Genomic DNA, 27,348 nt, shown 5'->3' on the forward strand with positions numbered 1-27,348 from the left:
CTACGGAAATTCCTTTTCCAAATTATGAATCAGTCCCTATGTATCATGTAAAATTTTCAAAACTCTATGATATTGCCACTAGGATGCCTTATAATCTTGCTGCATTTTTACACATACATGAACAAATTAAATAGTATCTCTACACACATTATATTCAAATAATATATTGGGTATGGGATATTATGTGACATGAAATAATTATGTATCGGTGCAATACTTTTTCCTTTGTTTAGGAAGGAAATGTAGCACCAATACAGGGTTTTTGCACAAAAGACTGGTTTTATTGAAATAAATTTTACATAGGTCATGGACAACTTATGTGAAAGCCCCTATTTGCCCCTTTTTAAGATTCATTTTCCATTTGGCTAAACATAATGTATACCTTGGCATGAAATGAAATTTCAAAATCATTTAAGTAATACAACTAATAAATTTCAACGCCAATTTTGAAGACTTAAAAGAAGAATACTATTGTTTGAGGTTCAGTTGCAGTGATTTCTCATTTTCCTACTCTTTTCATCTCTTAACCTACTTCTCAGAGTTTGTTTTTAACTTGAGGCAATCCTCTGCTGAAGCATTACCATATGGTTTTAGAGTGCTCTGCTTGGTTTGCATCTGTTGAGGATAAAACACTAGGAATTATGATTAAATCTACCAAGACAAAATATGGAGGGTGTCAATAGTGACCCCTTTGGGGACAGATTGTTGTTCAGATAAAAAAAAAATCACCCTTCGTTTCTTCCCCAAAAACCCAACTGTCTGGACTTATGTGTCCAATATGGCACCCCCCTGTGGCAATCCAAATTTAAATTTAATTAAAAATCCTTAATTAATTAAAAGTTCTTCAGTTATATCAGTCATTATTCAAGTAGTCAAAAAGCATGTGTGTCTGGTGGTCACTACATTTGGACAGCGCAGATACAGAACATTTCCATCACTGCAGAAAATTCTACTGGATGGCACTGAATTAGACCATGTAGGAGTCAATTCATATAGGAATAAACGTGAATATATGCACTTTTTCTTTCTTAATCACAGAAGCTGTTTGTTAAAACTTATCTTCAACTTACAATCCTGTTTCCTCTAGCCTAAAACAGTGGTATAAAAATAAATATTTGTACAATTTCTCTCCAAATCAGATGATATGACATAGGAGTCCAAAACCCTATCATGACTCCCATCTTTGCCAACAAAAAACAGTCTCATGAGCTCCCTGTGGGCTGCAGCATGATGGCCTGGGAGAGTTCTCCTGTGGCATCTGTCAGGAAGCTTTGCTAGGGCGTCCTCACTGGTACAGACTAGTCATCCCTGCTACCTTGCACAGCCACCTTGGAGGAGGGGTCCCTGAGGGTACTGCCTCTGCTCCCTGTTCTAAGGTGAGTCCTGAGACCCATGAAGTACCCACTCAGGACCATCTATGTAGATCATGTAAGTCTTCCCAGGACCAGCCAGGACCACAATGCCTCTGTGAGGACCACCAGCACACCATCTGAGTGTCCTGTGCCCAATACATGAGCAGACAATCCAGCCCTTCTTTCTACCTTCAATGCCCAAATTATACCTAAAGTCTTTCCTAAGACCCTACACTTAGAAAATACAATTAAAACATATAAAATAGCAGTTTGTATTAACCCAAGGGAAGCTTTTCTCAGCAAAATAAATAATTCATTAAAACTCTTTCAAAATAAAATAAAATCTCATTTGGCTAGTCCCATATAAATGCTCTTTTTACAACCCCTTTATCCCTGGATTCCTAAAAACAGTGCAATCAACTTCAGATTTTGGTCTCTAGGTTTTAATTTTAAAAAATAACACATTTTCTAAAATATTAAACGTGCGTTATTTGGGGAAAAGTTTATGTAAATGAACCTTCATATATAAACCCACTTATCAATTCTCCAGTCCACTGGAGAAGTATTCACAAATGTGAAATCTGAAAATCATTTTTCCTAACTAGGACTGTGGTTTCTAGACTTTGTCCTTAAGCGCAAACCATTATTCCAAGACACCAAGATTTATAGCTTGGCAGTACAGGGAGATTCTGCAGTCTTCTAGTGGATGGTATCAAAGCTGAAGGCTAAAAGATACTTTGGTGGTATAGCTGGGAACAGATTCTGCAACAAAAGAAACAAAGATACTCAACCATTCCCCATTTTACCACAAAATGTAGCTTAGCTACAAACCATTGCTCATGTTAACCAACAAATTACTATCCTTCCCAGGTTAAAGTATGGAGGTGAATGGATTTATCTATCACCATTAAGTCAGCTTTCACAAATGTTTAGTCATGCTTTAGAAATATTTAGATCTGGGGCACCTGGGGTCATCAGATCATGGTCCCAGGGTCCAGGGATCAAGCCCTGAGTCGGGCTCACTGCTCAGCGGGGAGCCTGCTTCTCCCTCTTGCTCTACTGTTCCCCCTACTTGTGCTATCCCACTCTCTCAATCAAGTAAATAAATAAAATCTTTTTTAAAAGTGGGGGGGCACCTGGGTGGCTCAGTGGGTTAAAGCCTCTGCCTTCAGCTCAGATCATGATCCCAGGATCCAGGGATCGAGCCCTGCATCGGGCTCTCTGCTCGGCAGGGAGCCTGCTTCCCCCCCTCTCTCTCTGCCTGCCTCTCTGTCTACTTGTGATCTCTGTCTGTCAAATAAATAAAATCTTAAAAAAAATAAATATTTAGATCTAAGATAGAATTATTAACCCTCATTCTTTTGCAATCTTTCCAACAAACTGACACAGCTACATCAGAATCTGAGAAACTATATAACCCTAAAAATAATAAAAATTGACTAAAACAGAAATAGATGGCCAAGGACCTGAGACAGCAGGTAAGACCCCAGGTGGAAGGGAAAAAGGTTTATAAGCAAAGTTTTCACTATTCCTAAACTAAGCATGATCTTAGTAAGTACCCTTTTACTCAGTCTTGCTCTTCCCACTGGTTACTGCCCACTCTCCCTTGATAGCCAAATTTTGTCAAAGGATGGTCTATACCAATGGCTCTCAAGGTGAGGCTCCCAGACCCAAGGCACCAACATCACCCAGGACCTTGTTAGAAATGCACATTCTTGGTCCTACCCCAGAGCTGCTGAGTCAAAATCTCTGAGGGTGGGGCCTGCAAGTGATTCTTAGGGTCACTAATGCTTGAGGACCAGCAAAGGGTTTCACTTGCTCACCATTCTTGTATCACATGAGTTTGGAGGTCAACGTAACTCACTAAAGCTACTTTTTTTTCCCCTTAGCTATGGATTCTTGTTAAAACCAGCTGAGTACATTGAAAAGAAATAAAATAAAATAAAATAAAATAAAATAAAATAAAATAAAATAAAAATAAAAAACCAGCTGAGTATTGGCAATATCATATGAACCAATATGAATATATGGAAGACAGAATTACAATTATTTAGAAATAAGTGAATAAATTCAAAAGCTATTATCACTGGGCGCCTGGGTGGCTCAGTTGGTTAAGCGACTGCCTTCAGCTCAGGTCATGATCCTGGAGTCCTGGGATCAAGTCCCGCATCAGGCTCCCAGCTCCATGGGGAGTCTGCTTCTCCCTCTGACCTTCTCCTCGCTCATGCTCTCTCTCACTGTCTCTCTCTCTCTCTCTCAAATAAATAAATAAAATATTTTTAAAAAAAAGCTATTATCACTAAAGTTAACCTTACAAAGCAAATTATTTTATCACTGACCAACAGATCCAAAGCTAACTACCTATTTTCTCTAATTCTTTCTTGTATTTTTAAACAATAACTCAAAAATGTAATTATGAATAAATCTATAAAATACAACAATAAAGGTTTTCACAAGAGGAAACTTGTGCAACCCAAAAAAAAATTTTGACAAAATAAATGGTTCCGCTATTTGTTTCATGTTTTGTATAAATTTCTCGTTTATTTCACACTATTTCAGCTTTCAAGATTGGGGATAGCCAAATAGATTAGAGGTAACTGCAGAGAGATTTAATAATTTACTTGAAAAAAAATTTTTAATCTGCCAAATAAATGGTATTTTTCATTCCTCTCATGAAACCCCTGAATATCTGAATGTGACCAATCATCCTTAGTCTATGAATGGGCAACCAGACCAAGGAAGGAGGTGGTGATTAGAAGAACAAAGGGTGACTTATGCCTTCTTCCTGTGTTTGTGTGCTTGCAGCAGAAGGAAGGGCTTCTACCTTCTAGAACGCTTTGGAAACAGCCCCTGGGGAAATCGCTTCCCACCCTTTCCTGAGTCCTGTGACCTCCCCGTGCTCCTCCGTATTATCACCACCCTGCGGAAAACCAAAGCTAAAGGGATCTAGGTACTAGTCTGCCACCTTTTTTTCCTTCGGTGATTTTTCATACAAGTGGACCTTGATTTATATAAGAAACACCTTTTTCTAAAGTTGAATTTAAATGGATTTTGAAATGGAATCTTATTTTCCCATTAACTGAGATACTCTTTGGTCAATGCCATTTTGTTAAAAACTCATGTATAGTTAGTAAGGCAACGTCTCAAGTGTATGTTTCCAGGCCTCTCTGTCAAATAGTTGATGATGTATCAAGTATTCAAGTATACTAGAAAAAATTTGATATTTAAAGAAAAAATTATGTGTGTATAATATATATATAATATAAGTTTACATATAATATGTAATTATATAAATATTATAAATTATATAAATATATAATTTCTATAAATATATATGGTACGTGGAAAAATAACCAATTAACCAACTAACTTTTTAGCATTATGGGTTCATGTTGCTTGAGTACATGGAATTCCATATACTCATTTAAATAAATTTTATTTTTTTTAAGATCTTATGTATGTATGTATGTATGTATGTATTTGAGAGAGAGAGAGCCAGGAGAGGGGCAGAGAAAGAGAGATAAGCAGACTCTGCCCTGAGCACGGAGCCCAATTGCAGGGCTTGATATCAGAACCCCAAGGTCATGACCCCAAGATCTGAACAAAAATCAAAAGTTGGATGCTTAACCAACTGAGCCACCCAGACACCCCTAAAATAATTTTAAATATGATTAGTGTACCTCTTTCTTTAACATCTTCAAGATAGGCTTTCAAAAATTCTTTATCAAAGCATTGACGATCTCGTTCACTTTCCATCACTTCAACGCCATCTTGACACTGGGTATTATCAAGAGGATTGTCCATAAGGCTTACAAATCTATTCAAGAAAATACAGACAATATCACATTTTCACCTGTACATGTTTCACCACAGAATTCCTCTTAGAAGAAGTCAACCTCTTACTTATCCTTGAAGGTCACAGAGGACCACTTAATATTGACATCACCAGTGGAACTGCCCCATGGAATAATCCAACAAGATTATGGAATCAGTCCTGCTCAGAGGCCTGCTGGAGGAATGAGAGTTACTTAGGCACAGACGGAGGACAGTGGCCCCGTCAGACACCTTGAGGTGGACATTAACACTTGCTCTCTGTCAGAACGTTCACACTGGATCGTGTCCTACTATGGCTGGTGTTAATCCCAGTGAATGGTATCAGACTCTAAGAAGAGGTGGGGTTAAATTATAAAAAACTCAGATGGTCAATATCCTTTCAACTGAAAAGATGGATACTCCTACCCAAAAAAGAAGCCCAAGGAGAGAAACTAAAATGACACTTGATCTCCTGTCCTCACAGTTTTGAAAGATGTTTTGCTGTGAAAGGCAGTGTAATTATTTCAATTCAAATTTGGAAATCCCTTGAACAGTCTCCAGCTGCAAGTGTGGGCCCTGCTGGCTTGGGTGGTATCGTTCTCATTGGTTTGTGGAAGCTCTAGACATGTGGAAGATAAAGCCCATCTCTTCTATTTTTAGCACATATATTTCCCAGTTCATTTTCCTTGTAATTTTATTTAATGTTTAAATGCAGAGAAAGCAAAAAAGTTCTGATGTCTTTGTGGATCGATCCATGCAACGTTTCCTTTGCAAGCTCCTTTTTTTTTTTTTTTAATTTTATTTATTTTTTTGAGAAAGAGAGAGACAGAGAAAGAGCATGAGTGAGCAGGGGAGAGGGAGAGGGAGCCCCATGCAGGACTCGACCTCAGGACCTTGAGATTATGACCTGAGCCGAAGGCGGCAGCTTAACCAACTCAGCCACCCAGGTGCCCCCTTTGCAAGTTCTTCATTGAGTTAATTTTTATCATCCGTCCCTATCCAAAAAAAAAAAAAAAAGCCTGTATTTCATCATTCTTTAATGTTTTATCAGAGTAATCACTCTACGTATTTTAAAATTTGCAAGGATACCATTTTATTTAAAACCACAGTCTCTCACTCACCCTCTGTGTCTCAGATCCTCCAGAAGCAATCTCTTTCATGGGTCAATCACTATTTCTACTTATCCTACTGGAACTCTCTTTTACGCAGGACTAATACTTCAATGTTGTTTAATCAAGCAGAGGTATTCCTTTCCTTCTCTTCCGTTCCCCAACCCTATTACCTCCCAATTTTTATGATCTATACTTTCACTTTTTCAACATTCCATTATGAAAATTTTCCAACATTTAGGAAAGTAAACAAAAAACAAAAAACAAAAAAAACTGCTACAGTGAACACCCTTGTCCCCACCAACTAGGTTCCATATTTAAGATTTTACTGCAGCTGCTTTATGACACATCCATCCATTTATCCCCCCCTCGATCTACTCATCAAGCCATCTTATTCTCCAATGCATTCAAAACACTCACAGACATCACATACTTTCACTTTCACACCGTTAACACCAACACCATCCGCATTCTGTTCTGAAACCGTATTTAACATTTCTATCTTGCCTGAAGGTTGATTCCAAAATTGAAAAATTCATGTCTTTGTGACAATTATCTGGAAAGAGTCAGTGATGCCTTCATGTATGAGGCTGAGACCCCAGCATGTTGGCTGGGCACCCACACGTGCAAACTGTTTTTGCCCCGGCGCCAGCCCACCATGGGTGAGCACGGGGGCAAGCAGTTGCCAGTCCCCTGGGAAGTCTCCGAACACAAAACTCTGGGTTTTTTCCCCCAGGGCCACCCTAGAGGACACCTCAGGCTTTTTGGTCAGATGCTGAGTGGTCTGTGCAGTGGAACTGAGGAGGAGATTAAAAGGCAGGGGATCGTCTGTGTACATGAAATTGTCCTGTTGTTTTTTAGTATCCTGCCTCAATCTGCACCAGCCTGGACCTGGAATTTCTGACCACACGCTTCTTCAGAGTTCTCCAGGGCCAATGGGCTTAATTTCTTGATTTGGTCTCTGAACATGAGCCTGCTCCATTCTATTTTTATCAATCACCACTGTTCTCTCTGCTGTATGTCTCCCAAAGTGTGTGGCATCTCTCATTTTGTGAAGGCCTTCCCTTGCTTTCTCCATCATGGGGGCTTATAGGTTTCATTTTTTTCCTCATCTCAATAGGATCTCAAGAGGGATAAGTGTAGATTGACACATGGTCAATCTACCATCATTAACATGGCATTTCTTGTTCTTTTTATATTTAATCTCTGGCTTATTCTAGATGTCTCCCTATATGACACACAGCAAAAATATGGCTATAGGCCATAAGCTTTCTGATGTTGTCAAGGGAAGAACGGGCTTTGTCTTTCCCTAATTATCCAACTTCCTTAAAGGTGTATTAAGCCACTCAGACCTTCCCCACTGGTTTATGAAAATCCCTGTATCACAGATTAGGATCACGTTCAGTATGATCCGCCTTGTTCTAATAATTCATCTACAAATCATTGCCTAGCACCACCTCATTTTGAGTCTTATACATTTAAACATATTGTCATTCTCAGTAAGGCAAATTCTGTCTTGTTACTCTTGTTTTCCAAAATTATTGTTGCTGTTCTTAACTTTTTGCCTTTCAGATATACTTTCCAATCAGTTGTTCAAGCTCCAAAAAAAGAAATCCCACTGGAGTTATTGTTGGAATTACATTACACTGATGTATAATTTTTGGAAGAAATCACATCTTTAACGCCTTTTCATCCAGAAAAGACAAAGTATGTCTTTCCAAATACTCAAGACCTCTTTGACCTCCTTGCATCCAAAAGACATTCCTAGGACAACCAAGAGCAGGGGAAGACCCATTCCAGTGGAAGGAATATGGTGGGCCAGTGGGGAAAAGATGTCATATCCCTGTTCATCTTGTGCTTACACAGGAATGAATTTAGTCTCTCTCTTTGTAATAGTTCACTTCTCTATTTCTGTCTGCTATGCTTCTTACTGCCAGGATCAGAAGATGAGGAAGAGTTATGATGAGATGAGCACTTATCACCGAAAGAATGGGACATTTCTGGAAAATCACCCCTTGAGTCATGGTTTTAGCAAACACCTGGTGTTTAAGGCAGATGAGTCCCTGGGCACAGGACGGAGAGGGCTCTCACTGGAGCAGCATCATGTCAAGGTGGCCTGGAGTCAGCTTCAGGGGAGGGAGGGTGCTATGGCTTTTCAAGTCCCCTTCCAAGGTAAGAAAGACTGTTCAATGTTTCAGGCCAGATTAGAAGCTGTATCACATTCGCTGGGATGGTTTTTCTTAGTTTGGGGTGGTTTACAGGTTTCTTTAAGGAAACCAAAAAAGGGTAAGACAACCAGGGAGCCCTGGGCGTGTGCTTTGTCACACTTCAAACAGCAGTAGCATTTGTCCAGAAATCCTCTGAGATCTACTTCCTCGTGCCATTGGCCAAAAACTTCAAAATCCTGTACAAAGGCATCGGAACTTCTGCGAACCAGGATCAGGTCATCTGAGTCCAAGAACCATCCTATCTGGTTCCTGAGACAGGTGAGCACCCAGGCTGCAGGTCGTCCTTACCTTGAAAGTCTCTAGGGGAGATCTACTCACTTTAAAGGTGTGGATGAGTCACACAGGGCAGTCGGGAGCTCCACCAAATGGTCCCCACTGACGACTAGCAAGGTGAGCTTCTTTAGGTTAAGCAAGGCATAAGGAAGATAGGTCAGCTTGTTCTTATACAAGAGAAAGGTCTGCAGTTCTTCTAGCCTAAGAAGAAGTAAAGGGGATAAGGGGATTAGACTTATAAGGATTAACCTCATAGCAGGGGAGGAAAAAAAAAAAACAAAGTAAATGGCAAATAAATTCTGGTATGAAATCCCTACGTAGTTTATTTTATATATGTGACCCTTACGAGGATAAGCGGACTTTAGAATTTAAATAAAGTCATGCGAGGTGACACAATTTGGGATTTTTTAAGTTTTCCCTGGCTTAGTTACCAAACAAAGACAAATACAGCAGCAGGATAACAAACTGCACATTATACACTAGTCTGGGAAAGGACCTGACCCTCAGTACATCTCTCCAAGTGTCTGACCTGACCCTCAGTACATCTCTCCGAGCGTCTGACCTGACCCTCAGTACATCTCTCCAAGGGGTCAGCAAAGGATGGGAAAGGAACTATACTGGAACTGGGGCCAAGAATGAACAGATCTGGGCCACGTATTTCCTGGTATATATCTTGAAAGCCCAATATTCCTCCCCTATCATATTTTCTAAATTTAAAATGGAAAGAAATCTGTCAAATGAAAAGGAAATGAGCAAAATGTGCTCTGGATTTGTTTTATTTGTTTTCCGTTTTATTCTAACTCAGTGACTGCCCCCCGCCCCGACCCAGTTTTTTTCTTGCATGCATTTCCAAAATTTTGACTGAGCCTACAAATATTTCACAGAGTTTGCCTCGTGTTTCAAACTAAAACAATTCCCACTTAGTCTCACAAAACTGGAAAGCACTGATATACATCACACATACCAGGAGTAGAAAAAGGTCATGTAAGTGACCTTGGGAACAAAGTCAGTTTTGGCTTCTGGGTCATGACAACTTACTTATTATGCACTATCTTTATAAAGGAGACTCTGGATCCCAAAAGGTCAGATATTTTGTTTCATTCACTATTTTAAATTCTGGGCCTGCCATACAGGAGCCTAGTATCATTGGTGGAATGAATGAATGAATGAAATGAGTGAATGAATGGATCTTACATGCTCAGTGTAATTTTTTTTTTTAAGTAAGCTCTATGCTCATTGTGGGGCTTGAACTCACCACCCCACGATCAGGAGTCTCATGCCCTACTGACTGAGCCAGCCAGAGAGCCCAGTCCAATCATGTGGATACAAGGATATGATTGGAAAACTTTACTAATCATATCGATTTGCTTGAAAGATCATGTGTGATAAATCAATAAATGAAACCAATAAAAATTACCCTCACTGACATTCTAAACAGAGTTTAGAAATGTTCCTCTTCCATATATAACATATATATAAAGACATAGAGTGATACGTTTCTATTCCATATATAATAAAGATACTTTGCTATGTCTACGGGGTAAAGTTAATGATGTCATTCTGTTGAGGACTCAAGGAAATTAAAAGTTCACCAAGACAACAGAGATGTGTTCAAATGCACATACATACGCACACACACTTATGAGGCTGGAAACTGGAAACTGTCTCATTATCTAAAGAACGAAACTCATTTCCCAGAAACAATAAACTCTTGGAAAATACACTGATTTCAAAGACCACTCATGTGTTATGCCTGTTTAAAACGTTAAAACGGTGGTTAAGGCGTTAGTAACTAATTCATACACCTCACCTTCAGAATGCAAGTAGCTACCTGTCTATATCTTGGGGCAGGTCATTCAGGATATTGTTGCTGATATCCAACCACTGCAAATTACACATCCTCAGGACACAGATCGGGACACTGGCAAACTTGTTTGCTGAGATATCTACAAATGTAACTTGCTTCAAGTTACTTAACTAGAAAGGAATAACAACATATTCTAATTACTTTTGTAAGTGCAGGTAGGTTCAACTAATAATTTTCAGGTGATATTTCTTCCCAACGGCCCTTCTAAGAATATACACAACACAGATCAGGAGAATATGTATTTTGGAGCGCTGACGACATGCTCCATGACGGGCAGCACACAGGGTCTGCCTACCAGGAGTTCACACTTCTGAAAATAAGCAATGCCATCTAATGTAGTAAGAACTAACGTGAAGAAGTTTTCAACTGGGTGCATTCAGCAGCACAGACATAAGGGGCTAATGTCCCAATGTCACAGTAGGGTAAGGGAAGGGGTGAGGAAAGATCTCACGGAGAATGGAGTTTTTACACTGGGTCCTGAGGTTTCCCCAACAGGGGAAAAGATAGAGAAGGGAACTCCAGGTAGGGAGCAGCATGTGCAAAGTCACAGAAAACAAAAAGCACAAGCCTTAAAAAATAGAATGACTTGAAGACGGCCACAAGGAGTTTTGGCAGATCTTTTTTTTTTTTTTAAGATTTTATTTATTTATTTGACAGAGAGAGACACGGCGAGAGAGGGAACACAAGCAGGGGGAGTGGGAGAGGGAGAAGCAGGCTTCCCGCTGAGCAGGGAGCCCCATGTGGGGCTCAATCCCAGGACCCTGGGCTCACGACCTAAGCCGAAGGCAGACGCCCAACAGACTGAGCCACCCAGGCACCCTGGAGTTTTGGCAAATCTTAAAAAGACTCACATTTGAGCTCATGCAGGGATGGAGCAAGCAATCAGAAATCTCTACTCTTTAGGTCTCTTCTCCATAATTTGTGTTTTAATATGGTAACTGGATACATAGGGACATATATTTTTTTTATTTCAAATGCAAATCTACGAATATTGAATGAAGTAGGAAATGTGTCTCATGTTTGGATTTGTTTTTGTAAGTTGGGTCACAGCCATGACATATAGAAGGAGCTACCTTTTACTGACTTATTTTCAGAGTCCACAGATAACACTTGGGCTGCCCTTCAGAACACATTTTCAAAACTGTTATGCAATATGCAATATGGAGCCAGTTGAACCAACAGAAGGAATGAATGAAATCTACAAAAGAAAGAAGCAGTATGCTTATACCTCTCTTTATCTTAATATAATACCTAATTCCCTATTGTTACATTTGCTTTAGTGACTCACAAGTCAAACTCACCCTTTTGAATGGGCACATTCTAATTTTGCTCTTGTTTTGAATTTCTAAAAATGAATGTGAAGACAGTAATGGGACAGTAAATAAGCATCAGAAAAGATGTTTGGGGTGCCCATAATTCAGTCTAAAGTCTCTGACCGTGTTGCCAGTGTTCTCAGATCAGCAGAAAAATCAAGACTGAATTAACATCAGTCTCTTGTCTTCCTCCTTTTTACAATAAATGTAGAAGGTACATTTTTTTAGACTGTAGAAAAATAAGTTCTTTTCCTTTTTTTTTTTCTTTTTAGATTTATTTATTTGACACAGAGAAAGACAACGCAAAAGCAGGGGGAGCAGCAGACAGAAGGAGAGAGAGAAGCAGGCTCCTTGCTGAGCAGAGAGCCCAAAGTGAGGCTCGATCCCAGGGTTCAGGGATCATGACATGAGCCGAAGGCAGATGCTTAACTGACTGAGCCACCCAGGTGCCCCAAGTTCTTTCCTTTAAATATCCTCAATAAGTTAAGACTTCTGTGAAAATTAGAATAAGGAAAATCACAGTGGCATCAAACTAGCAAGGAGACAAATGCCTGGATATAGTAATTCCCCACTAGCTACTTTCATCAAGGGCAAAACAAAATACTCATAAATTCTTTGGAAAGGTAGTTATAGTCTACGGCCATACCACCCTGAATGTGCCCGATCTCATCTGATCTTGGAAGCTAAGCAGGGTTGGGCCTGGTTAGTACTTGGATGGCAATTTGTCTGAAAATTCCAGTGCTGTCCAGATAAAAATCTGACATTCAGTCAGAATAAATACAACACTCATTTACACAGAAGTTTCATTACCTTTACCTTTGTCTCAAAATTCCTGCTAGTTCCCTCCACAGGTCATTCATTCTATTTGTGGGTCTGTTTGAACTTGAATTCAGGATTGCGTCAATTATTTGTGTGAAAGGCAACTCATGAAGACAGGCACAATCATGCGAATACATAGAACCCTACTGAACGGTACACTTAAAAATGGTCACAGTGGTAAATGTAGCATTATGTTTTTAACAAAAAAAAAAAAAAAAAAAGTTTTAATGCCAGCATTTGGATATGGCATCCAGGCAAATGGTGCTTTCCTGAGTCTGTAGAGACCAGAACCTTGGGTGCTGTGTGTTTCCTTTGGATACATACAAGTTGGACACATAAGGCTGAGACAACCTGTCTTCAGCTACATAGTTTCTATTTATCTTGAATAAACCCTAGTTTGGACAGGTGGCTGAACTTTATGTCCAGTGAGAACCATTCAGTCTGGAAATAGTGAAGTTACATATAAAGAGAGTCAGTGAGCTATTATAACAGAGCCAACTGGGGAAGTATAACAAGTACAGTACATTTACAGAATCCCATTCAAAGCAAAGAGCCTAAAAATCTCTATCCCGGGTACATTTGCTCCCACCTATGTCAATATAGGGGAGTCACCAGGACATTGCTATTTGCCAGGAAAAAAACAAACCCAGCTTGTGGTGGCCTAGGGCTGCCTAATCCACCAACTCATGCAGATTAACTGCAAACAGGAGAGACAGAATTTTGAGAGAATGATAGAAATATGCTAAATGTGAATTAGGGTGAATTGTACACTTATGGCTGAATCTGGGCGTCTATAAATTATATCTCAATAAAGAGAAGGGGAAAGAGAAGGGACAGAGAGGCAAGCCTAGGAGGCTGCCATTCCAGTTCAGATGTAGGACAGCACGGGCTTGGACCAGGGTGTCAGTGGCAAGGTGCTGAGCGGTGGTCAGACACAGAACTTATTCTGAAGGACACGTTTAACAGGACTTACATACAGAGTGGAATCAGGGAATAGGAGCAAGAGAGGTCAAGATGACTTGCCTTGCTTCCAGCCTGGACAACTGAGAGAAGACTGTGCCAATTTCTAAACTGGGGAGGCCTGGGGGCACCTGGGTGGTTCAGTGGGTTAAGCATCTGCCTTTGGATCAGGTCATGATCCTGGGGTCCCGGGATCGAGCCCCACCTCGGGCTCCCTGCTCAGCGGAGAGCCTGCTTCTCGCTCTCCCTCTGCCCGCTGCTCCCCCTGCTTTGGCATGCTCTCTCTCTTTCTCTCTCTGTCAAATAAATGAATAAAATTTTTAAAAATAATTACGTAAATAAACAAACAAACAAACTTGGGAGGCCTGGGGAATGAGCAGTCTCAAGGAGGGAGTCACGCCCCTGGGCGGACGCCCTCACCTAGACTGTTGGGCATTTCCTGGGGCGATGGTGGAAGCAGGCACTTCCACCCGCCAAGAAGTTTCCAGGCAAAGAGAGTAACACCCCATCTGGGACTCTAAGCAGCAGCCAGGGCCTTGTTAGCACCACACCAGCAACATTGTTTCCAGTCGGTTCCTTACCAGCAGGATTATGCGATCTCTATCTCCCTTTAGCATAAGAAGCCTGTTGAGTTTTGTTTGGCAACACTCTTCCCTCTCAGCGGCTCCATTTCATCAGAATGGGATTCTAAATCATTTCCCCAGTGAATACAGACCAAAAGTCACTAACGAATGTTGTTTAAATGAATGGACCTTTAAAATCCTATCTGTTAAGACTGTTTTGGTTACCTACAAGTTTTTGTGAATATATTAACTTCTTTTAAAAATTTTACCCCCTTTATTTCCAACTGTTTCCAATTTATTTTACCACTGTGGATAAATAAATCCAGATCTGCATCACAGACAACAGGCATCAGACATTAAATAGACATTAAATAAAAATATCTCATATGAAAACAGGAGGTTTTGCCTAGTTTTGTTTGTTTCTTTTTGACAGCTTTTCCGAACTTAAATTCAGCTCCTGGCCTAATGTAAGAACATTTTGAAAGACCTTCTAGTCACTGGTATAAGGTGACTGAAATGTCAAGAAAGCGTGATATAAGAAAGATGGACTGGGCGCCTGGGTGGCTCAGTGGGTTAAGCCTCTGCCTTCGGCTCAGGTCATGATCTCACTGGGATCGAGTCCCGCATCGGGCTCTCTGCTCAGCAGGGAGCCTGCTTCCCTCTCTCTCTGCCTGCCTCTCTGTCTACTTGTGATCTCTCTCTGTCAAATAAATAAATAAAATCTTTAAAAAAAAAAAAAAGAAAGATGGACTTTTACCTTGTGAACTGCCTTCCCCACATCATCCCATGTCATAAACCAAATACAAGTAAATTATAGTGCAAAAATGACTGCTTTCTTACTTCAAAGGGGAGCTCGGTTAATTCTAGGTTTCCAGAACAATCCAGTTTCTCTAGATTTTCACAGTCCCCCAATTCTGGAGGGATGCTTCTCAGAAGGTTGAAGCTCACATTGAGTTCTTTCAGGTTCTTCAAGTGACCTGTCATCAGAACAAATGAACACCCATCGGGAAGATCCTTCAAGGTCTTTTAACAACAAACACAAGACAAAGATAAAACATTTGTATAATGATGATGGGGGAGACATGGAACATAATCTTGTATTTGTTTTTTAAGCCCTTGATTAAATGTCAGCTTGTCAGTCCATGATCACAGCATTTTGTGCTTACTCTCTAGTTAATCCTTCATGGAACTATAGGCAGCCCCCATCTTTTGCCCCTCACACCCCAAGAGAAAGAGAAGTAGTAATGATCACTATAGTCTTCATTTTAAGGTACAGCAGCTGAACAGAAATGTGATGGAGAATTATAAAATGTTGATCAAAATGACAAAATAGGCTACACTAAACTTATATGGGAATAATTGGTTGTCATTCATGTTTGCAATGAACATGTATTGCATGCGTAACTTTCTAAAATTAAAGAAAATAAACAAAAAGTTCCTAACCGTGGCATTGCTCACTCATGAGACTTCTAGTTTCTGAGCCATCGGCAAATGTCTGCCTGTGCCGAGTCCTGCAGGTGGGATGGTGGTATCACCACCCCAAGGGGACCTTGCAAAGAAACTAGCAGCTCTGGGAACAAAGGAAACAGCCCTGCCCAGCAGTGTCCTGGGCCACAAGGGAAAGGAAGCTCCACGCAGCCTGCCCACCGGCTGCCTGCTTGCCAGATGAGAGCACGGAGGCTCCTGCTGGTGAACATACCAATTTCAGCCGGAAGACAGGAGATTTGGTTTTTTGGCAGATCCAGAATTCTCATTGCTTGAAACAGCTCAATGTAGGTAGGAATGATTTGAATCAGGGTATTAGTGATGTGCCATTCTTGCAGGTGCGTCTGCTCCTTCAGTGAATCCGGGAGCTCCTGAGACCGAATGAATGACATCAGTCACAACCAGTTCCTCATGGTGTCAGAGCCGAGTGGTGGCGTGCGCAAAGTCAAGTATAACCGGGCATTTGCGAGAAAGGCAAGAAGCAAGACAGCATGGGTGAGAGCATCAGACCTAACCTTAGCCGGCTGCACAGCCCCTCCATGAAACCACTTTAAGACTCTGGGGTTGTCATGAATCTCACAACAGTGGACTGGCCAATTTCAAAAGTGCCATGAATTCCTGATATGAAAATCCAATGCCCAGTGAACACAGATAACCAAGCTCACACCTATAGCCGCGACATGTACTATTGGTTTACAACACACTGATTTAACACCTTCTGAAAACAAAATCTGTCCATGCGTTGGATTTTAAAATGTGTGCTATGTTTCCCTCCCTAGTTGCTTGATAAAGATCTAATCATTGCTGTGCCAAGTTTCTCACTGTTTTTCTGAGTCTCTCATAGGGAAGAACACCAGAAAGAGAGCGAGGAGACATGAATGCTTGGCCAGGTTCTGCCTTTTTCCAGGCGCACTACCTCCCTGGTCATTTGTGAAGTGACAGAGGAACTCGGCAGAATCCAAGGCTGCCCTGGGCTCAAGGGTTCTGGGATATGATTGCAAAGGTGCTGAGAAGTGCTTATGGATGTAGGTTCTCCAGACAGGCTGGGTAACGCTTGTCGGGTAAGTGCTTGACAAAGGCCATGCTTGACAATATCACATGGGATTTACCAGCGGTATTTAATTAGAACTGCAGAAGGGCACCCACTGATTTCAACGATAGAGATGCAGGAGAAAAAGACTAGAGGTTGTATAGTAATAAACTCTCCCAGTTTCAGAGGGCAGTGCAGCCTACATGTCAGTGTCCTAGAATACTGGCTCATTCAGGACCCACCACGGCCCTCAGAGGGAGCTAAGGCAGGCCTTAGCCCCATTTTACTGAGGAGGAGAGAAAATATATGAAAGTAGAATAAAGTGCCTCCAGATCACATGACCAATAAAGGACACCCACGACGATCCCCTCCCCAAATTCAGTCTCCCAGCCCAGAGTCCTTTCAGCCGTAAGTCGGGGGCATAAAAAGAGATGAAGGGCAGGTTCCAGAGAACCCCGTCCCCCAGAAAGAGACCATCATACCAGTTTGCTTGCCCATAGCACACTCAGGTGGGGCTTCCACCAGAAAACGTCAGATCACCTGCAAGCCCAGGAGATACTGCCCCAAGCAAAGCAGCAGATCAGGGACCGGGGAGCAGGAAGCCACCTGTAAACCCCAGAGGAAAGAAAGGGAGTAGGGGAGGCTACATCTTTGTCCTGGCCTCAGACTCTCAGAAGGAAAAACAGCTAAATCTGTCACCACCTACCAGGGGATGTTACCTGAAAGGCTCCGTTCTTTAAAAAAAAAAAAAAAAAAAAAAAAAAGGCAAAGAGTGATTTTAAAGGTCTTGGGGGAGAGACCGCAGGAATAGTCATTTTAAAGGCTGTGCCATCCTGGGGAGGGCCGCCAGGATCCCAGCGCCTGCCGACCTCCGAGGGACCCCGCTGTCCTCCCCAGGACTGCAGGGTCTTGCACGGAGGAAGAGACCTAAGAACCCGGTTTAGAGCAGGCAACTGGCTCCTCCCCATCCATGGGAAAGCTCTCTTTCGGCCAAGGCCAAGGCCAGTCAATGCCTCCAGCAGAATCCAGCAGCGCATCGGGGGGCACCCCCTTGCTGCACTCACCGTCCACTGCTCCCCCGAAAGCTCAAACACAAACGGACTCCTCCGTTTGTCTCTCTCCTTGGAAAGTGAACTCTGCCTCGCGAAAGTGTTCCTTTCGATCTTTTCCAAAAGCCTCGCGCTGGTGTCTACGAAGCCATTCTTGCAGTACGCAGCCTGGGGGATGCCTTTTCTCCTGCACTCGGCCACGAAGTTCCACTCCTCCTTTATCCTAAACGGATAGCAAAGGCCGAAGTCAAGCTCCTGGGGAACCGCCCCCACCTGCAAGGAGTTGCCGGCACACCACCTGTGCGCAGACGCAGTCCCTCCCCAGGCAGCGATTTCCCCGCAGTGGCAGCGGCTGGAGACTCAGGGACCCCGCCACGGAACCAAGTCTCAGCTTTGCCCCCTGCACTCTTTCCTGGGTCCCTCTGCTGTGGGAATGTAAGCGGCATCTTAAACCCTCAGAGTTGCGAATTATCAGCAACTTTGACTAAAAAAAAGTAGAGAAGGTGAGTGGGATGGAATTCCTAAATTTTCTACCAAAGTTACCTATGTATTTGATTAATTACCATTTCCTTTGATATTATGTGGTGCTAGCCCAAGTTGTTTTGTTTTAAGATTTTATTTATTTATTTGACAGAAACACAGCAAGACAGGGAACACAGGCAGGGGGAGTGGAAGAGGGAGAATCAGGCTTCCCGTGGAGCAGGGAGTCCGATGCTGGGATCCCAGGACCCTGAGATCATGACCTGAGCTGGAGGCAGATATTTAGGGACTGAGCCACCCAGGCACCCCTCTTTTGTTTTTTAAATGCGTGGCCACAGGAATATGCTAATATTTCAAGGGTGTCTGATTTGAAATGTATAGGCAGCCCCAGTTTATATCAAACCCTAAAAAACGATCTTTACAACTCTGCAGAGACTAAAGTGAACTTGCAGAAAACTGATAGCAACATAAATAATTCTTGACTACAGACACACAAATCAGTTCTGTCCGGTGGAGGGACAACCCTCCCCCCACCTCTGAGGACAGATTGTTCCGTTTGCAAGTTCATTTCAATTTTCCTGATACCTAAACGTGTCTGTCCTTTGGATTCTCCTCTGAACTGGCTGTAACACCTCCCTCCTTGTCCTCGTGTTCATAATGAGAAAAACTGAATTTTTAACTCGCATTCCCTTTGTATCTGCACGTTTTCTGAGGGTTAACCTTTAACACAGGTTGGACACCCTGTGAGAAGTCGGGCAGTGGTGCGGTTGAGGTGGGAGAAAGCCCAGACCTCTTTCCCTCATCCCTTGTTGGGTTGGGACCCGCAGGGCTCAGAGAGCTGTGATCACCTCCTTTATGTAGCTTCAACTGCTTTCAGTCCTGCCTGGTTTTTGTTTCACACCCCCAACTCCCCCCAACCCATGCCCCAGAACCCATGACCCCCTGTAATGTTCAATTCTTACGGAATGAGTAAGTAGGGAAACCAGAGGGGCAAAGCTGCTGGGACAGCGTGCAGAGGACATGGAGCTAGCTAGAGACCCCTGATTCAGAGCCAGGCCCACACTGCTAAAGGAATCATAGGTGCTGAAACATTCTAGTAAGTGTTTATAGACAGTCTTTCCACCAGTCGAAAGTTAAGAGTGTTAGCAAAGCTTGGTAGCAACACTAGAATGTGGTCAGTGTCAGTAATTCCTCAGGAGAGCTGCAATGCAGGGGTGGGTGGCTGGTGACTCAGCCGGACCCTGCCAGTCACCAACCCTTTAGGTCCCAACGGATTTTGTAAAGATCATATGTATACTGTATGATCCAAACATTCCACTCCTAGGTATTTCTAGAAGACAGGGGAAAGCATATATCCATACAAAGACATGGGCATATGTTCATATCAGCTTTATAGCCCAAACCTGGAAACAACCCAAATGCACCTTCACAGGTGAATGGATGGACACACTGTAGCTTATTCACACCATGGAACACTACTTGGCGATAAAAGAAAAATGAACTCTTGATACAAACTACCGCATGAGTGAATCTCAAGGTCATCGGGCTGAACGAAAGAATCCAGGTAATCAATCAACCAATCAATCAATAAAAGAATCCAGACCAAAAAAAGTATTCCATTTATATAAAATGATTTGTAAGACTCTAATAAATGCGGGGCGCCTGGGTGGCTCAGTGGGTTAAAGCCTCTGCCTTCAGCTTGGGTCATGATCCCAGGGTCCTGGGATCGAGCCCCGCATCGGGCTCTCTGCTCAGCAGGGAGCCTGCTTCCTCCTCTCTCTCTGCCTGCCTCTCTGCCTGCTTGTGATCTCTGTCTGTCAAATAAATAAATAAAATATTTAAAAAAAAAAAAAAGACTCTAATAAGTGCAAAATCATCTACGACGACAGGAAGGCGTGACTGCCCGGGCATCGAGGACAGGGATGAGAGGAAAGAACCACCAAGAGTGAGGAAGAGGCTTGTAAGGTGACGAACGTGATCATATCTTGATTGTGGAGATGGTTTTAGGGACGTATACATACATCAAACATTTCAAATTGTATCCTTTAAATATATGTAGTTTCCTGCGTGTAAGTTATGCTCCTCAGTAAGGCTTTTATAAATAACATTTCGTGGTTCCACTTTCATCACCTCCGAGTCCCTCCTCAGCCCCTTTGCACCTCTCTTGCTGTTCGCATGCACCTGGCAAACCTCACTCTAGCTGGTATCCACTACCCCTCCCCTGCCCGCCCCCCCCGACCCCCGGTTCTGCACATGCACCCATCCAGGACACAAACATGAAGGAGAGTTCACCACCTTGCAAACTGGCCTCATTTTGGATGGTGGTCCCCTGACCCAGGCCCCTCACTACTGCCCAGCAGCCCTACCACACTCCCAAGCTCATCTCTTTGCCATAGGCCCTAGGTGACTCTTACACATTTTCTCCCTTTCAAGCAAACCTCCATCACTGCCTACCCCATCCTCTATCCCAGAGCTTCTAGTCCAAGGAGGGAAGAAATGAAAGAGAACAGAACACCTGGAAGTCCCAGCACCACATCCACACCACCTGCTCCTGTCTGTTCTATCAACTCTGCCTGTGCTTCGCCTGGTCGGGAAGAACTCTCCCAGATCCTCCCTGGTTACCCCCCCTTCCCGAGCACCCAGCCTCTCACTGGCTCAAGGACTTCCTGCTTCGGGTTGTCTCTTGTGTATTTCCCTCCTGAGGATCACTCCCATTAGCACATGCGCTCAGTTTTTTCTCCCAACTCAAAGGGCAACACTGCCACCATCATCTTCTCCACCCCTCCCCCCACCTCCCTGCAACGTCATGTCTTCCATCAAGCCTGCTTCTCTGCTCCACCTTACAGCCAACCCCACAAAAGAGCTGTGCTGACTCACATCCACAATTCTCCATCCCCTGTTCTCTGTTGAACGCCCTTTGCTCGGTGTCCCCCTTCTTTGGAAATTGTTCTCCAGATCACCATGACCTCCACTTTGCTAGACCCAGTAGCCAAATCCAGTCCTCATCTCCTCTGACCCATCTGGAACATTCGGCACAGCTTTTCTTCCCCCATCAAGTCTGATTGCCCTTGGCTCCCTCTCTCTGCCCATTCCACTCCTACCTCTCTAGTCACTGGGCTCTCTCCCCCTCAACTTCCCAACCTCGGAATCTCCAAGGTCCCAACACCCAGTCCTTGGGCCTCTGCCCGTCTCCATCTACATTCATTCATTGGCTATCTCGCAGTGCATGGCTTTAAATGGATCTGTATGCTGATGATGCCCAGTTACAGTTATCTAGCCAAGACTGCCTCACTGACTCCTTGCTTCTCCCGTAGCTCCGCCTGAATGTCTAAAATTAACATGTTCCAGGGGCGCCTGGGTGGCTCAGTGGGTTAAAGCCTCTGCCTTCGGCTCAGGTCATGATCTCAGGGTCCTGGGATCGAGCCCCTGCATCGGGCTCCCTGCTCAGCAGGGAGCCTGCTTCCTCCTCTCTCTCTGCCTGCCTCTCTGCCTACTTGTGATCTCTGTCTGTCAAATAAATAAATAAAGTCTTTTTAAAAAATAATTAAAATTTAAAAAAATTAAATTAAATTAACATGTTCCAACCCAAACTCCTGATCTTCACCCCAAAACTTGCCTCTTCTCCATTCAGTAAAAGGCTTCCAGATGCTCTGGCTAAAAACCTCAGGCCCATCGTTGGCTCCATACTTTCCTCATGCCTCATATCAAATCCATCAAGAGATAATGGTCAGTTCTACAAGAATCACGCCACTCCCCACCATCTTCCCTGCTTCCATTCTTGCCCAAGGCACCATCCTCTGCACCACTCTTGCCTCCCTACGGTCTAAACTTGTCCAGCGTTTCAAGTAAGCCCGTCACAATGACAATCACACTCTGTCCTTGGCTCTTTGTTTCAGCCAGCAAAGCAATGTCCCACTGCGCCTCCAAAGCCATACAAGACTGTGCCTCACCTGTCTGTCTGGCCACAACCACTGGTGCAGTCGCTTGCTTTCCTGGTCTGCTGACTGGCTCCCTTGCTCCTCCTTGAACACCCAGGACAACCCATGCCTCAGTATTTGCATTGATTTTTTGTCTGCCTGGGACATTTGTTCCTGAATTTTGGCAGGGTTGGCTCCCCAGGTCTACATGTACACTTTTTGCTCTTCCAAAATGACTTTGGGTATCATTGGAGTTTCAAGCTTGCCATTAAGCTGGGAGAAAGAGGAGTATTTGAAAAAATATTTTGCCGATGGCCCTGGCTAGCCTGGCTACCACTTTACCAAGGTCCTAGTCACAGCTTGCTGAGCTGAGGTAAGCACTCGGCTATCAAGGAGGCAGGGCTTCAGGATCTACCTATGACATCTCCATGTAATGTCATAAAAGTATAAATTTAAAAAAATGCCAGCACATGGAGAGGGATGAATTTTATACTGGGAGAAAGTAGTAGGATGGGCTTGGGATTGTTACTTTTCATTATTAGCTCTTCTGTATAGTTTAAATATATTTTAATACCATGTGATTTTAAAAAATGTAAATACCTAGGGCCACCTGGACAACTCGGTTGGTTAAGCATTTCAGCTCAGGTCATGATCTCAGGGTCCTGGGGTCGAGCCCTGTGTCCAGTTCTGCCCTGGGCATTGAGCCTGTTTAAGATTCTCTCTCTCCTTTCTCTCCCTCTGCCCTTCCCTCTACTCTGCATGCTGTCTGTCTGTCTCTCTCTCTCTCCCCACCATAAATAAATAAATAAATAAATAAATCTTTTAAAATAAATCAATGTAAATGCCTACCTATGGTTCTAGATCAGACTGTAGCAGTCAGGGCTGTGGGGCAGACCCTGGGTCTAAGACATGCAGATTGAAGGAAAGAAATCCCCCCAAAATGGCAGCAGCCAACAGCACAGACACTGTTCACCAAGCCTTGTGTTCACCAAGCACTTTTCAGGTTAACATCTCTTTTACGCTCATTTCTTAGACTGAGTCCGAAGGGCTTCGCTGCCGATGTGATGAGACGATGCCCGTTAAGCTTTACAGAATACATCCTTCCTGTATCGCGAACAACAAACCAACATAAATGGCTCACGTATTTGGGGGCAGCTAACATATAATGGAGAAAAGGAAAGATATGAGTGACATCTCATTAAAAAGAAGCATATACCAAATCCTTTGGGGATTTCTTTTTAAATGTTTTCTATCCCGGGCGCCTGGGTGGCTCAGTGGGTTAAAGCCCCTGCTTTCGGCTCAGGTCATGATCCCAGGGTGCTGGGATCGAGCCCTGCGTAGGGCTCTCTGCTCAGCAGGGGGCCTGCTTCCTCCTCTCTCTCTGCCTGCCTGCCTGCCTACTTGTGATCTCTGTCTGTCAAATAAATAAACAAAATCTTTTAAAAAAATAAATTAAAAAAAATGTTTTCTATCCCATTCCCTCCGAAACCCCATGAGAATATAAACTATTTTTTGGTGAGAGTCAAGACTATAAACTCTTTTTTTTTAAATTCCATTCTCTTCCTCCAGAGTGATTAAAATCAGTAAGCAGTCTAGCATAAGATAATAGAGTTGTTGAATCGCTCCCTTGTACACATGAGACTGGTGTAACATAGTGTGTCGGCTGCTCTTCAATTTTAAAAAAATGGGGAAAAAAGATCAAAAGAGATAAATAAATACATGAATAAACTGTCTTTGTCTTTATACATTATCACCCGTATAACTGAATAATCATCCCCTTGAATCAATTTTAGCAGAACTTCAAATACAAGACATGTAAAACAATGCCATTATAGTTTCAATAATTAAATCAGTAAATGTGCAAATAAAGTGCTCTTCCCTTAAGAAACGAACCCACAATCCTAGCCTGGATGGCAGAGAGCCTTCCCGGACGAGAAATTCCTCACTCAGAACCTTCCAGCTGCTCTTCTATTTCTCCCACTCAGTGACTCAGTTTCATCCAGGCAGGACGCTATTCTGTATTGTATCTTTGCTTATAATCCTTTTTTAAAAAAATATATTATTTATTTATTTGTCAAAGAGAGAGAGAGAGAGAGCATGCACAATCAGGGAGAGCCGCAGGCAGAGGGGGAAGCAGGATCCCCACTGAGCAAGGAGCCCAATGTGGGACTTGATCCCCAGACCCTGAGATCATGACCTGAGCCAAAGCCAGATGCTTAACCAACTGAGCCACCCAGGTGTCCCTCCGCTTATCATTTTTAAGTTTTGATACATGCTTCATGAAATAAAGACAGTCTTACAAAATGAAGTACCATGAAGTCAGTTCACAGAGCAAGCTAGAGCCTGTTTTCATAAAATTAAATTAACCAGATAATTACTTTTTCTGATAAGGCATTTGTCAGGTTTTCAATATGTTAATTTCCCCCGCAGGAAACAGATCTTGAGAAACTAAAGATTACCCTACAAATAGTGTTAAGAATCGCAGCATGAATCGCAGTACGGAAACAGAGACACCTGCCAAAAAGGGAAATTCATTCATTCATACGTTCATTTTTTGCAGGTCCTGGGAAGCCGATCAGCTTGCTCCTTGAACCCCCACATTCCTCCCTCCACTATCCCTACTTCACCCTCAGCTGCCCAGCCAATCTGACGGCTGTTTTTCTTATCCTGAGCTAGAAGAACCTAACTTGCCTAAGAAGTTTTCTGTCTTAGGGCAAGCAAGATAAGACATGGCACCAGCCCAATTCAGGGCCAACCCGGTACATAGGAACCATGGGAAGCTGTCTATAACGTCATTTCGCAGCAGGATGAAAGAAAGAAGCCAAGAGGCAAAAACCACTCCAAAGCAGCTGGACCCTAGCTCTCTGCAGATGCCTCCTACTTCCAGAACCCTCAGGGGGTTACATCAGCTACAGACACTTTCCCCCAAAACCCCCAGGGCTTGGGTCCCCCTTTAGGAAGTTGTCCTACCCTAGAGTAACCCAGATGCTAGGAGTACGGAGAAGGTCGGAGCAGAGCTGAGAGACACTTTGGGCTCACGGGGTCCAGGGACCTGTGTAATTCGTGCTAGTGTAGATCACTCAGACCCATTGCCGTAGGTGTTGCCCAGTCTGAGTTTCCAATTCTTAAATTCAAGATTCATCTCATATTGGATAACCTCAGATTAGTGCAAGTGAAAAGAACGTCCCAACTATGTGTGATTGCAGCGTTGTGCAGGGAAAAGAGCTTGGCCAAATCCTCCACTTACCAGCTGTGTCAACTCGGGTAAGACACTTGGGTCCCAACTTCCTCATCTTCAAGTTGGGGATAAGGATAACCACCTGGAACGGCTGTGATGCTTACAGTAACAACTCAATTAATTATCAAACACGATCAGAATAGGTACTGGTTTGATCCAGATAGTTCATAAGAATGGAGAGCCAAGAACAGAGAGACATTCACACCTTACACATTTTGTTTTTACCTTAATGACTGGTGGTTCAGTCATTAAGAGTCTGCCTTCGGCTCATGACATGATCCCAGGGTCCTGGGATCGACCCCCACATAGGGCTCCCTGCTCTGCAGAAAGCCTGCTTCTCCCTCTCCCATTCCCCATGCTTGTGTTCCCTCTATTACTGTGTCTCTCTCTCTCTGCCAAATAAATAAAAAATCTTCAAAAAAATTTAAAGCACAGAAAAATATCAACCTTTGCCAACTTGAGATAGGGTTATGGACCTCCTCTGAATCTGGGTCTGCAGATCAGAATCCCATTCTGCCTTCCTTATATAAACCACACCCTCCGCACATCATGCAAGAGCTCCAGTTTTGGTTCCTACATAGGGAATTAAAAAGTCAGAGATGCAAAGCCACCGGAATGTGCAACCTCTCCAACTGGTCCTACTTCCTTGGATTTGTGCAGTGCTGAGTCAATTGTGCAGCCCTAGGTTATCCCAAATGGAGTTTTTCCAAAGTGATAAGCTTCATTTCATATACATGTCACTCTCTTTTCCTCCTGTATCATGAGTTTACACGAGCATAGTCAAATTATCTCCTGTCCAACCAAGTAAAAAATGGTGTCAGTAGAGCAAGTCTTAGCCCACATTCACCTCAAGTAAGGATGGAAATACATGACAGGGAGTACCTTTGAGCTGCTCCAGGGCATGGGAGAGAGTTTACTGTGTCATCGCTATGCACCCCGTGCCTGGTACGGTGCCTGGAATGCATGTGGGACTGTACATGACCACAGCACACTCACTAAAGGAGCTACAGGCAAGTAGAGAAAACACATACTTTTCCAATGCACTTTTCTCGAGCCTTTCTGTCTCCTTCTTCTGCCAAGCTTTGTGCTTCTTGACGCGCGTCTCCCACAAGGCTCTGATGACAGAAATGTCGAACACGACCACTTTGTGTCCCATTTTGGGAGCATGAAATTACCTATTTAAAAAACATACATATGTCAGCTTCACACACACACAAGAGAAAATAGTTTTCTTACGACCTTTATTTTTCTTTAAGATTTTTTAAATTTATCTGAGAGAGAGAGAGAGTGCATGTGCCAGCCAGCGATGGGGAAAGGGCTCAGAGAGTGGGGTGGGAGGGGGGCAGGTGGTGGTGGAAGGAAAAGGACAAGCAGACTCCCGGCTGCTGGCTGAGCACAGAGACCACAACACACTGAAGTTTGATCCCAGGACTCCAAGATCACAGTCTGAGATCACGAATGGAGCTGAAACCAAGAGTCAGACGCCCAATGACTGAGCCATCCAGGCACCCCAGTTTTAGCATGAACTTTGAAATGAAACAAGAGTGAATCCATCCTCATAAGTAATGATGAAATGCCCTGTGAATTCCAGAATGGCAGTTTGCTAATGTTCTTAAAGCCTGATGGTATTCTGGGTAAGTCAAGTCCAACACCCAGCCTGTGGCTCCTCTAGAAGGTCACACTTGTATCTCTAACCTCTCAGCCAGATTTGGGGGTTCCCAAAGCCCCCTGGGCCCTCCATAAGCCTCTTGGTTCCATGTTCTATTGAATTTTCTAGCATCTCATCTTTCCAATAGGGCTATACCAGACTCAAGAGTATGTTTGTGAGTTAATCAGAAAACACACACACACA

At 43.2% G+C, this 27,348-nt stretch overlaps 1 protein-coding gene across 1 annotated transcript; it reads right to left on the reverse strand.

Annotated features, from left to right (window-relative positions):
- Nucleotides 1-1,912: 1,912 nt before the first annotated feature.
- LOC111144242 (leucine rich repeat containing 2) lies at nucleotides 1,913-26,665 on the reverse strand. Its single transcript, XM_022498456.1, has 8 exons — nucleotides 26,528-26,665; nucleotides 17,877-18,084; nucleotides 15,997-16,153; nucleotides 15,138-15,274; nucleotides 10,607-10,752; nucleotides 8,821-8,976; nucleotides 5,033-5,169; nucleotides 1,913-2,114 (listed from the first exon to the last, which is right to left on the reverse strand). The coding sequence occupies exons 1-8, from the start codon at nucleotides 26,650-26,652 to the stop codon at nucleotides 2,065-2,067; spliced, it is 1,116 nt and encodes a 371-aa protein (XP_022354164.1). The 5' UTR covers nucleotides 26,653-26,665; the 3' UTR covers nucleotides 1,913-2,064.
- Nucleotides 26,666-27,348: the final 683 nt, after the last annotated feature.

This window comes from Enhydra lutris, unplaced genomic scaffold, assembly GCF_002288905.1.
Source record: "Enhydra lutris kenyoni isolate GAN:26980312 unplaced genomic scaffold, ASM228890v2 scaffoldscaffold10, whole genome shotgun sequence".
Classification (NCBI taxonomy): domain Eukaryota; kingdom Metazoa; phylum Chordata; class Mammalia; order Carnivora; family Mustelidae; genus Enhydra; species Enhydra lutris.